Below are 13,675 nucleotides of genomic sequence, written 5' to 3'. Positions count from 1 at the left end.
ATTACATACATTTAGCTAAAGTTCATGACTTGGGATGAATGACTGAAAACCCACACTAACAATAACTGCAATTTTGATTATGGATGCTCATGTCATTAATATGTACATTTAACTGTCACTAATTTTTTAATACTTGCTTGACCTACACTTGGAGGGCCAGCTTGTCTGCTGTTCCCTGTTAGAGTGCTCTCTCCAGGGTTCTGAAGTATCATCTTCTAAAGTGACACTGACCTTTCAGTTTAATCTATTGAAATATTGTTTAAATCAAACAAACATGAAATAAGACTGAAAGCTTCTGTGAGGAATATTTGGTTTGTGTCAATGTTGGTGCTCCATGCAGACAAAGTGGTACCTCTTGCGCATTATGAGCATGGTCATAGCCCAATCCAGCGGAGTGTTGGGACCTGTCAGGCCTGAAAATTGAATGTTTTATCCAGTGTAATGTGTCACAGTGACTACCAATCAAGGCCTAGACAGACTCTGACAGTTTAGAAGTTTTGATTATTATGTCTACCTTCTACAATGTGTTCCGTAGTGTCAGTGACGTTGACCAATGAGAGCAAAGAGCACACTGCACAAGCAAAAGTCACAAGTGTAAACAAAGAATATGGTTAAGGAAAAGAAGGATGATGAAGACGGTGCTGCAAGATTGAATTATTTATCAGACATAGGGGAAAGTTTTTCGAGCTCTGATAACAACATCCCTGCTTTTAAGATATGTGACATCGAAGGACGACCACTACACAGTGAAATAAAAGAAATGTTGTCCAGAAACAACACTTTGCATTTTTGGTCTCCATCCAGCCATTCCCTCCTCCTTCCAACATCATCACATTGTTTGTGATGATTGGTCAGGTACCACAGTGTGGTCTGTGTCTTTTGGTGAAGTCACAGCACAAATGTAGGGTGCTGTGATCGCCTATCTGAGATGGTGACCTTAAGACAAAAAGATTGTGCAATCTGGCCTCAGCAGTATTTGTGTTATCTGTAAGCTGTGTTTCCTAAACAAAACAATTAATGCTGCTTTTTTTTAAACAGTCAAATCATCAAGAATTATTGCTGTTGAAAATGTATAAAGACTGTTTGGGTAGCATGAAGTTTATCGTTGCATCTGACGCCTACCTCAGGGACACTAAAACAGTTTCAGGCATTAAAAACAAAACAAAAGAAACACAATATCTTGTAAATTATGAACTCATATGCTTTTGTAGCTCATAGAAATGTAAGATTTTTAATTTCAGTCAGTTTCAAAATCTACCAAAAAAATCCTCACAGGAGCTTTAAAAAGAGTATACCATTTACTTAGGACTGCCTGTTAACTAAGATTAATGTTAGGGGATTTATAGCTACACATTACTAATAGTCTGAGCTTTAAAAATTTTTTTATTTCTTTTGATTTGTCATTACAAATATTTTTTCTCATGTTCTACTGGATGCTGGTCACTGCTGTTTTACGGACATAGCTCAGACAAACATAATTTAAAGAGAGCAGAGAGGGCCTCTTTCACTCATACCTTTCACCACCTCCACTCTCCATCATCTCATCCTGCTGGGAAGACACAGCCAGACCCTCCCACTACACTACACTACACACACACACACTCACACACACACACATAGACAAACTCAAAGGGTTATCTGAGCAGATTCCTCTCGCATGACGGTCCAGCCTGTAAACATACACAAGAACACACTCACACACATACAGAGACACACTCTCAGACTATATTTTCCTAATTTACACATACTTATAAAAAAACATACAGCCTATATTTGCCCCCGACGAGGCAGATGGTCATGAGGCACAGACTGGCACGTGCGCTTGTTCACTCATGTAAGACAAATTCACACAACCCAAAAAAGAAAAAAAAATAGCTGTGTATCACACATTGACTAAGGGTGGATGGTGAGCCTTGGGGTGCACATTAATGTAAGACGTCACTTTGGAACGCTACCTATGGCCAAACGCGTGACTCAAACATGCTAAATTTAGTTATATAACAGTGGAGCAAAAAACTCACCAGCATGCCAGCCAATACTAAAGGGATGCCTGCGGGGCAGCTGTGCACAATGAAGGGGAAAGAAATGAAGAGTGGGAAGACGATAAAAGATAAAAGGAGAAGTAGGGAGAGGAGGGGGAGGAGGGGTAGAGGTAAAAGAGGTAAATGGAGGGGAAGAAGAAAGGAGGTAGGGTGAGGAAAGGGGAGGGGAGAGAAAATAGCTTGTGTGTTTGTGGTTGTAAAACACACAGTTGTTTGAGAGGGAAGTAAAATCATACACATTTGGAATTATGTGCATATCTGTGTGGAACTTTACTATACTGTCAGTTTTCAGCTGTTCATACTAATTTGACACTGATGTATTTTCCCCTCTTTAAGCATATTGTGGCTCTACACTAAAGATGTTTTGAAAGGTTGACAGAATAAGCTAGCCTTAAACTTGCTCTCTATTCCCTCAACAATACCTCCTTTCTCTCATTACAGCAGAGGTTCAATAACCCTGTCTGTACCGATGAGATGGTGGAGAATGACGAAGAGAAAACAGCGTGATGTGGTGCTGCTAGCCACAGTCTGATGACTTCACCAGAGCGCTACGCGGCACTCATCCTCCCCGTGCCTTGTCTCCGTCACACACATGCATGTGTGTGTAAGGGGGGGAGGTCTGTCCTCCTCAATTGTGTCCCTTTCTCCTGCTGCTGATGTAGGCCCACACAATCAACCTGGGGCATGTGTAGGGACGACACAATGCTTCACATCACTCATCCGCACAAGCCAAATTTAACCGTGAGGATGTACATTTTTGTAAACACAAAGTTCTCCAGTCGCATGCTCCAGAAATGTTTCCCTTTCATTTTGTAGCAGCTCTTGTAATGCAGCAGGGGAATACCAGAACAATAAAGAACTCATCTTCTAAATACAGCTAAGAGTGATCCTTTGAATGGTTCTCAGAGCCATGGTGGTGATGATGGTTTTCAGTGTTTTTCTACACTGGGAGGTTAAGTTCTAAAGCTGGAACTTTTTTGACAAGCTGTCCTCTTACACAAAAAATACTGTTAAATAAGTCTAGTAGTTATTCAGTCACCGTGAGACAGTAAGTACACGTCGTAAGAGAAATGTGGGACTGAGGCGATCTGATTGCGTCTTATTTTCCACACAGACATCCCAGCCTGAAATGATGGCAGCCGAAAAAATATTTCCACTAAATGTGACCTACTGTAGAAGAGAAAAGGCCAGCTGTGGTTATCTAATAAAATCTAAGTTACTCTGGTCTCTCTTTTTTAATTGCATCAAATATGAACATGCCAACAATGAAAGCTGTATCCTTTAATCTGCTACCACTTAAAATGTGTGGTATTTCCATGTGAGTGTAGAGATTCAAAGCCGCTGATCTGTCAGGTTTAGTGAACCAAGTGAGTCTGGATTCAATAAAAGGTATGAGTGATTGTCTGAGAATTAAAAACACATCATTTGTACTCAATTTATAAATTGTTTTCATGATACCCCTTTAGAGATTGAAAAAAGCACATGTGGATCATCTAACAACTCAGTCAGAAAACTTTTCCATTTAAAGGTCAGAAACCTTGAACAGAACCAGACCCATTGGTGTAGCTATCTGCTAACAGCTATTTAAAGCTAAAGCTGATCACAAGACAATTAAGTAAAGATTAAAGTTGAACTGAGATTTACTAGAACTTTCTAAGTTAACGAGAAAATAACGAATCAATGCTTTTCTTTTGATGCACGAGCAGGTAAACTTCTACTCTTGCTGCAAAGTCATCCTCCTCTTCCATTCAAAGCAGTAATGGTATCTCATCCAAACTTTGTAGAAAGTCCCAGGAATAAAAAATATTAATCCAATGCTGACATCCACATTAAAATCGGCAAGATGGAGGCTAGTGAGCTAACTGGTAACATAGGTTTACATTAGGAGATGTTCAAAGTCGGGTCAGAAAAATGACTGTTTGGCGAAGGTCAATAAAATGCTTTCATGATGTTCAAATGTCACATTGAAAATATGAAAATTCATGTTTTGGTGACAAACTTGAATAATACAGTTTTTTGAAGGAGATATTTGTTTTGTAGTAACCTAATATAAAACACATTACAGAAGTAATTACATTCAGTTTCACTTCCTAACATGAACTCTAATGAGCTTAAAATGCATCATTAAAACTACTGATGACAGGTAAAGTAAAAAGGCAAGCATATTTGTCTACTTCCATGTTGATTAAAGTGTTAAATACTTGAGAAACACCTTTTCAGGAACATTTAGGTTAGTTGCAAGTTAACTATGGACAATCATGCCATTGGGATTAAAATAAACTATCATTTGACAGCATCAAGATTTACCCTCTTCTCATCCTCATTTGCTACCACACTCGTGTTTTCTCTGGAAGAGATAAAACACTGGCCAACCAACCAACATCCACAGAGTCATAGCTTTAAAACAACATCTGCAACAAGCTAAATGTCGTCCAGCACATTAAATACTCCTTAAAAATACAAAATATACAAAGAATCCCTGAACTCTGTACAGTCCAGTCCATTACAAATTCCCAAATGCTGAAGATGTTTCACAACTCACACATTCAGTCATCAAAAGAAAGTGAAAAATCTCAGGGTCAAAATTTTTGCTGTTGGCCAGCAGCTGACACAACTTCCAGCCAGTGCTCAACCAATCCTATAAATCCTACCATCCAGCAAAAGCCATGATGATAGCCAAGACATGACCCTGTTACAAATAATCCAAGTGCACTCACACACTGTTCACACAGTCAAATCCAGTTCACCTAAACCTCCATTTATAACATGCACATGTAACTCATGGAGGCTCCTTCCTTCCAATTCACTGACAATCCTAATCCCACTCTCAGGTCATTGGGACTGTCAGCTGTAAAAGTGCTCGTAGTGCAGTCTGTCTGCCCCAGGATAGCTGTGGTAACACTGCCGGCTATTTCCCCTCAACATAAGGTAATCATTAGATGTGAGAGGGAGCTGGCAGCAGCAGGTTACGTAAAATGGGATATCCTCAAATTTCCAGATCTGCCGCAGGAAAGAAAGAGTCTGTTGTAGCGATTGGTCAGTGTGTGGATATTGCAGAAATATTGGAAGCAAGTGTAGAAGTCTCGGCACCTTTCATTCAGCCTGCAGGAGTTTCTAAGAACTCTTCTTGTGGTTGTGAGTGGCACTTCAGCAAGACAACCAGCCTGAAATGTTGGCTTCACAAATCCGTGTGAAATGAGTCAAACTGGAACAATAACAGTCTGTCAGTAGTGCTTAGTGTGAACTGCAGTGTGTAATTTAAGAGTAATATAACAGAGTGTAAGTTAATTGAGTAAAGATATTTAGATAGATTATGGATGAGAGGAGCAGAGCTATGTGATTTGAGGCCCGCTCCTTTCACCTCCATCTCTACAAATTAGCCTGATGCTGCAGAGTTAGAGGAAGAGTAAGTGAGCGAGAGAGAGAGAGAGAGAGAGAGAGAGAGAGACAGAGAGAGAGAGAGAGAGAGAGTTACTGTGGTTCCCTGTGGCTTGAGACCTCTGTAATCAACATGCCAAGCTCCTGATGTCTAAATCCACAACTCGGACCCAGACGGTCTACACATACTCTACACACACACGCATACACAGATATACCTAGACACATACTCTCACACACAAACACACAGAAAGCTACTGATATATGAGCTCTGTGGTTATCTCTGCTCATGTGGACTTTGGCGATAAAGTAGGTCCCTAATAAAAAAGAAATGACTAGGCGTGCAGTAACAGTAGTTGACGTGTTTAATTCATTAGCGTCTGAGTTTTCTGATTTTACGATTAAGTTACAGAGATTTGAGAAAGTTGGAAAAGCTAACATAAGCCAATTAAAAGGCCCTGGAGAGTAAAATGAGGCGAACACCACTGACCTTGTCGCAAACATACATATTTGCATTTCAAGTGTGGCTAACATGTTTGCTCACACCTACCCACAGTGTTGTCATTTTTGAAGTTGCTCTTCATTGTTGTAACAAATAAATCATTTTGATATTTGTTCAAAAGCTAAGATGCCTACTATTTGTTGGTTCAAGCTTCTCAAATTTGACCCTAATATGCTTTTAAACTGTTATTTTTGCCACTCAGTCAAAAGTAAAGGTAAGATTCCCTTTCTGTTTTATTAGACAAAGAAATAATCAGGAAAATATCTACCCCCTACCTTCAATAAGAAGGTCAGGGGTACGATCCCAGGTCCCGCTTTCCACATGCCGAAGTGTCCTTTGGCAAGAAACTTAACCCCGAACTGCCCCCGGTGCTGCTGATCTCTACTAATAGTGTATGGTGGTGTGAATGTGATTTGTAATGTAAAAAGCGCTTTCAGTGGTCAGAAGACTAGAGAAAGCGTTATATAAACAAAGTCCATTGACCCTTTACCATTAATCCATTATGACATGGACGTGTTCAGAGTATTTGAGAGCTCTCTCCATGAATACACATTTTATGTTATGTCATTTGATACCCTTCACAACTCAGTATTTATGACTCATATGTGCTTTTATTCCTTGTCTCCAGAGCTTGATCTGAAAAAGATCAAGACCTTTGACCTTTGACCTTTGGCGAAATCTCAGCTGTGGACATAAAATCATTAGGACAGCTCTTATCTGATGGACTTAAGGAGAAAATAAAGAATTTAATACAACTCTAGTATGATTATTGATAAGGTAACAGTGACATGTATGACTGTTTTTCATCTAACCTTATACTTGAAATAGGATATGTGTAAGCATTTAGCACGTCATTAGAATTAATACGACCCAAAAACAATCACTGCAAAATAACAATGATTCTTTAACAGTCTACGCTTTCCTAATGGCAGCTGCTTGTAACATCAGGTGTTTCTTTAATGAACATGCGGCAGAATCATTTTACGACTGACTGGCTGCTCATCACGATAAGCAGCAGTGACATGGCCTCTTTTCGTCCTTATGTTATTCACAAGGGGGGGCTTTGTTAAGCTGAAACGTCATCGTGCACCAACTCTATTTATAGCCTTACTCTGACACACTGGCAGATGATGTCATAGTTGCATTAGTGCATGGATGTGCTCACGAGGCTATGGGTCTATTCAGCATGGATCGAGGTCTCCGTCATGTAGGAATTCATTGTTGAAGGATGGGTCAGCACATCGGATCCCACAGTTTAATCAGATAGGAATTACAGCTGTGATTAGAGAAAAACTCAAGGATGAAACCATGAGAGGAAGAAAAAGACCACGTGTCACTTCCTGTAGTGGGAGGAAAAGGATCAGGCTAATAGCTGAGGGAAAGTTTGTCTGAGGGGAAAAGTTCAGTCCCTCCACTGAGGGGAACTTTTCTTAAATCCTCATTTTCTAAAGCTGGAACTTTTATACTTCTGGTAGAGACAGTCTAATACTCACGGAGGCAAGCAGCTGCTTTATAAAGATAAGGATTATACTGAAGAACTTGGCAGCCTGACTCTTAGGTAGTGAATTAGATGATTACTAAAGTGATAAAGACAGCTTTAATATCACAGGGAGCAGTAGTGAGTGTGGTGACAGTCCAGGCCAATAAATGAGTCAGACTGAAGGGACTCCAGCTCATCTGTCACTGAGGAACCATTGTTGAAGAGAAATAAAGAGCTGTATTGACTCCCCTCATCTGCTGGTTCTCTTTGGGATCTACTGGTGTGTTTAAGTGGGAGTATGGATGACATGATAGATTCTGCAGTTTTCAGTGCTGTGGCCTTTTTAAGAACTAGTTTAACCAAACAAGAAAGTTGCCAGGCCCTTTGAATCGCCAGAGCTTGATTTGTTGACACATTTAGAAGAATGATTTACTACTCTCATCTTTTGATTTTTGGCTTTTCCTGTTTTTTTAGAGGACAGTGGATGAAGTAGGAAACTGAGAAGAGAGAATGGGGGATGACAGGCGACAAAGGGCCCCAGGTTGGATTTGAACCCGAGCCAGCTGTAGGCACACTCTTTCAATGGGCCGCATGATTAACCACTGAGCTGAACCGACGCCTGACTGCTCTTATCTTTGACCAGTTTGACCTCAGCTTGTGATGGTTTAAGTTTCATTGGCAGTGAGCGGAGTACACACACACACACACACACACACACACACACACAAATAGATATCCAATATTCTCTCTAATTCAGCTGTTTTTGGTCTCTACTAACTCTTGAGATATACCCAACTGTCTTTTCAACACTCGACTATACTCACTAACTGTGACTGTGTTATCTGGTGCACAGTCACAGTGTATTGATGGTAAAGAGCCTATAGTATCTGGCTGCTGCAGCCAAAGACAATATAAGAATGTTCAGATTGATTGATGATGAAGAGGAAATTTGCAGAGTTAACAGCTGAACCATGAGCTTCATCGTACAGCTCTGTAAACCAGGGAGAGCTACAAACTGAGGTGCCTATTTCCTATAGAGGTATTCCCTCCAGTAACCCCTTTGACACTGTCCCATTGTTACTCAATACATTGTTATAATAACTGATCTTGGCAGCTCACAATATTATAACGTGTCATCTAGAACTGCTATCAGGGAAATCTGAATTATTTTGATTAATACTTTGACACTTTTGTATCATACCAATGCAGTTCCACTGAAAATCTCTGATGGACACTCAACAGTTTACTGAATAATGAGGCATCTCTAAGGTCTAACTGAAAGTAATTATTGTTTTTTTTTAAGCAGATGACCTTCTATTATGGCAATAACCTCATATCATTGTTACATCCCAACCTAGAGCAAAATTCAGCTGAGTCAAGTTTTGTCGTGTGTGGGCCAAAGTCTGCACAGCTCCCACTACATCTAATCTGTCAGGCTTAATCCTGGCTATCCCTCCTTTATTTGCTGCACATAGCATTGAGATGTTGAGTCATTTTAGTAATTAGTCATTTCCTTTTTAAAATTGGCAGTGATGAGAATGTTCCAATGAGACATCCAGCAATGTGGTACTCAGTGTATGATCTTTATGAAGTCTTTGATTCTAGCATGATAACCTTGAGCTACCTTATGAAATGTAAAAATAAAAGATGAAGAAAAATATGTCATCTTTGCTTGCATCACATGTGTCAGTTTAGAAAAAAAATGAATATTAAGGATGAAGATTTTAACAAATCCAAACAACCAGCTTGAAGCAAATGTTCAACACAAAGCCATTTATTCAAGCTGAGGACGAGCCCTTTTGCAAAAATAAAAACATGCACTCATGAGAATATACGGCACAGCTGACTGGGATCTCTCATGCGTAGGGAGATGGACAGAAAAAAAGGGATAATGGTGCATTTACTCCACTGGGTCTCTCTGTTCATTCAGGGTCACTTTACTTTAAAACTACAGAACAACGTGGGTACATCCAGTTCATTAAGCCCCAAAAACAAGCTCCACGTCTCACTGGACTCTCTAAATGGGAGCCAAGGGACAACAAGGTGCTCCCAGGGCAAAATTAAGCAGGAATCACTGGAGAGAGGATAGATCTAATGCACTCTTCTCAAAAACTATGTAAAAAAAAAAGCATGGTTTTCAATGCAGAACTTTGGAGTTGTATTCAAAAAGTTTTTAGACATATTTCTAGACAGTAAATACTTTTATTATCTATTTTTAAATACAAATATAGATTACAGGATACAAAACTAAAACACCAGCTACAAGAAAGTTTAATAAAAAAAGGGTGTTTCAAAGTACCAGTGTAATTTGTCTTTATCCATCAGTTAAACAGATAACTGTTGTTTTTACACATCTGCACAACTTCAAAACTCTGCTTTCGACAGTTTTATCACACTCCTGTTCAAATAAGAGAAACTTTAATGTAAGATAAGGGGAAGAGGAAAGACTAAAAATACTGCCTTTACAAGTCTCTTTTTTTGAATGTGCTAATTGGGTTCCCTCTCAGTTCAGCCATGAAATACTCCTGCCAGAAGAGAATTTGACACCTTCAGGTCAAGATGCTGCATGGAGAAGGTGCCAGAGATTCTATGTATGAGCCTTGAAATGAAGAGGAGACAAAGTTGCCTGGACTCATGGTTTGTGTTTTCCTGAAGAGATATCGAAGAACAAATTAATCCAGGGATCAAAGTGAATCAAGCCCTTGAGTTAGAGCACTTGACATTATTCAGATAACGCTGACAGACAATTCACTTATAGGCATCTTGGATAGCTAATTATATTTGGACTTAGGCTAGGGTAATTAGTGATACGCTACAATACAATATGATATAATACGATACGACACAACGGAGCGCAACACAACACAACATGACATGTCATGATACAATACACAATACAATATCACACCACCATACCATGCAACTGGATGCAATGCAGTGCAGTGCAATATGATATTGCACTACATTATTACATTTAGGTTGGAACTGCAGGGTAACTGATGATACAATACAGTACGATACGATACGATACAAAGCAATAAGATATGATATGATGATATATGAAATTATAGGATATGATAAGTTACGGGGCATTGCAATGTGATACAACATGATACCTGAAACATTGCCCACCATAACAATAGTATCTTATGCAGTGATTCTGCCTTATTTGATGAATTGTAAGACAATCATACCCTGATACAAAATGCTGGACTTTGCATATTTTATCAGAAAAGTGAGAAAATGCAACGAAACAACATCTGTAAACTGTCATTATCCCACATCTAAAGCATTATACCTCTGTCGATACTCTCTGCCAGCCGTCTCAGCAGTCCTGTGATCCCTTAAAAGCTACCAATCCTCCAAAAGGCTAAAGACAACAGTAAATAGTCTGAGGGCGCTTGCATAGTGGTGGAGTGTCAGTGCAGGTGCAGCTTTGAGGATCTCCAGAGATACAAAGTGACAGTTAGTGATAAGACTCTTTAAACAAGTCCATCTCTCACCTCTAGGGTTAACCTTCCCACATTTCTGTTCCTTAAAAGGGTCAAGTGTTGATTCCTAAATGCTCCAGACTGTTGCTGTGTTTGTGATAGTTACCATGCACATTCGTTAATATTCTGGATTTACTGAGAAATACTGGAAGATTACAGAATGTTAGGTGAGCTCATGAGTTTTGGATGTGAAACCTAATTTTGAGCAAACTAATCAACATTCTACCAGATAAGACATATTAAGCTGCAGCTCCTCATTACAGCAAGGCACCTACATTACACACATAATTACACATTTAAAAGTGTATTGCATGTTATCTGAAGTAATAAACAAAAGACCACTGCAACTTGCTCATAAATCTCAAACTCAAACATCAGCAATTCTGTTTAAAACACTTGTATCAGTTACAGCATGAATATACATTGCACCTTTTTTCTTTCAAATTTTTAAAGTAGCCTGTTTTCAACACAAGTCTCTCTGGAACCAGCTTGTACCACATTTCTGGGTCTGTTTCATCCAGAGCACTCTAATTTTCTCCCAAGAGAAGAGTAAGTCTGTCTAAATGTTCAAAAAGAGTGGGGACGCACAGATGGGGCCTGGGCAATGCCAGAGAGGTGCTGTGTAACACAAATACACAAACTTAATCACGCACCATATTGTGCCACGCATTTACAATACAGACGCACACATGAGCAAGCATACACAAAAGCGTGTACACAGACATCATGAGCAAGCAAATGTCTAAAATGTTTTTGAAAGCCAAACACACTATCACACACACAAAAACACACTCTCACACACACAAACACACACTCTCACTCACACACAAACAGCGCTATGAGTCCATGAAGAGAGTGCAGCCTGAAGGGGCCAGTGCATCCATACAGAGGGTCAGGCTGAGAACGACAGATGATGATGCACATCAGACTTTAATAGCCAGGGGACCCCGAGGTGCTCCCATGGGGGCTGTACACTCAGCTGCAAAACAAACTGGCTAAAACCAGAAAGTGGGTGAACACTTAGTGAAAGAGTTTGTCAAGTTTGAAATGGATAAAAAGAAATGCAAGATGAAAGGAATCATACGCAGTTACTTCTGACTAAGTAATATGATTGGGCAAGAGGCATTGCCTGTGTGCTTATATTGAAGAACAACAGCGCAGGGACTTTTTGCTACATGTATTACTCCCATGCAGGTGTTCTGAATATTGTTCTTTAATCTTTCATTTTTTTGTATTATATTTTTTTTTAAATATGATGCTCATAGAACTTTGTATAAAGATAATACCACACTGGAGGTTGTGCTTTGATATTGAATATCAGCATCCAGTGATTATCTTTGGCAGTTTACTGTGCTGATATTCAGTACAACAGTGCTCTAGAGAGAGCTTTTCCAAAGAAAATTCAGTGCTTGCTGTCTTGCTTATTATTACTATTATTTGTATTATTATTATTCATTTATTTACCTATTTATTTATTACACAGGAAGTCTTTTTGGAAATTAAAAAATGCAGAGATATCTATACAATACATGAGTTAGAAATATTTCCGACAAGTTCATACACAGCTTGTGTGGTACAACTCAAAACATCAAAAGTATTTAATACATGATTCCCAAGCTTTTGACAAATGTAGGTCACACTCAATTCATAATTCATAAGTGAAATAATTTTCGGATCATGTGACTTTGGACTGAGTTAGTTAAAACACCACGCTTTTGAAATGCATCAAAGAGTAAACCAGCATTCATTTTGAACAAAAAATATCTGTACCTGAATTTGGAGTCTTCTTCATGCTCTGTGTTTGCTGCTTGTCTACTTCAATCAGTCTTCTGAGAAAGTAGTGACTCGGTCCTCAGAGGAAACCTGGGGACTGTCCGTCAAAAATACCGGAGTGTACTTTGTTGTCTCAGCTCTCCTGCACTTGTTCTTGTGCAGCTCGCTCCCACTGCGTGATGACACTGTGTGGCTGCGTGCAGCGCGGATGTAAAAATGCCGTGTGATCAGCTGAGCTCGATGATTTGCTCTTTAGTGGGACGCTGAGATTCTGAGAGACCGCACGAGCATGTTGGAAGAGATGTGAACGCACGAGGAGGGGGGAGTTCCACTGACGCGCTTTTACGCATGAATCCTGTTTAGATGTAATACAGCAACTTTCCAGGTTTTAGTGTAATCTAAGTAAATATGATCAAATACAGTATCTGAGAACATTTCTTATTCTTTTTCAACACTCGGATGTTTCCTTATATCCATTTACGAGCTGAAACGAGCCAATTTATTAATTTGACTTATTTTATTTACATATTTTAACTTCAATTCAGTTCATTGGCACACATCTTTTATTAGCTCCACTTTCAAAAATCAAACGATTTGTTTTTTTTATTAATAATCTAGATACATGTAATCTTTTAAATGTGTTTTAATTTGGACTATTGGCTACACAAAACAAACAGTGAGGATGTCACCTTGAGGTCTGGGTTATTGTTTTGGATATTTTACACTGTTGTCCTCACTTAAGTATGTTGCAGATAAAAAATGCTTAAATTCTCCCTAAGCAGAGCGTCTCTGTATTACTCCTATGATTGAAATCTGTCTGACATCTACAGCCGTCGCTTCTCATCTCTTTTAAACCGCTTATTTGCGGACTGAAACGAAACTGTGTATTCAAAAGTCAAATCTGTTTGAAAACAGTTTAGTAGCCGATTGGATGAGCTGAGTGCTATCATCAGTCCACAATTAGGAAGTTGAAGTCTATGTTGCAGTAACACGCCTGTCCAATGCTGCC

General features: G+C 39.3%; 1 protein-coding gene across 1 annotated transcript in view; it reads right to left on the bottom strand.

The window, feature by feature from the left end:
- sept9b (septin 9b) overlaps positions 1-12,850 on the bottom strand; it is an 83,149-nt gene extending 70,299 nt beyond the window's left edge. Inside the window, exon 1 of the mRNA XM_034688403.1 lies at positions 12,664-12,850. Coding sequence (XP_034544294.1) covers positions 12,664-12,685 — 22 coding nt within the window. The 5' untranslated portion in view covers positions 12,686-12,850. The remainder of the gene's footprint in view (positions 1-12,663) is intronic.
- Positions 12,851-13,675: the final 825 nt, after the last annotated feature.

The sequence above is a fragment of the Notolabrus celidotus genome, chromosome 7, assembly GCF_009762535.1.
Source record: "Notolabrus celidotus isolate fNotCel1 chromosome 7, fNotCel1.pri, whole genome shotgun sequence".
NCBI classification, from domain to species: domain Eukaryota; kingdom Metazoa; phylum Chordata; class Actinopteri; order Labriformes; family Labridae; genus Notolabrus; species Notolabrus celidotus.
Note: the sequence above shows the minus strand (reverse complement) of the source record. Positions and strands in the feature narration are given on the sequence as shown.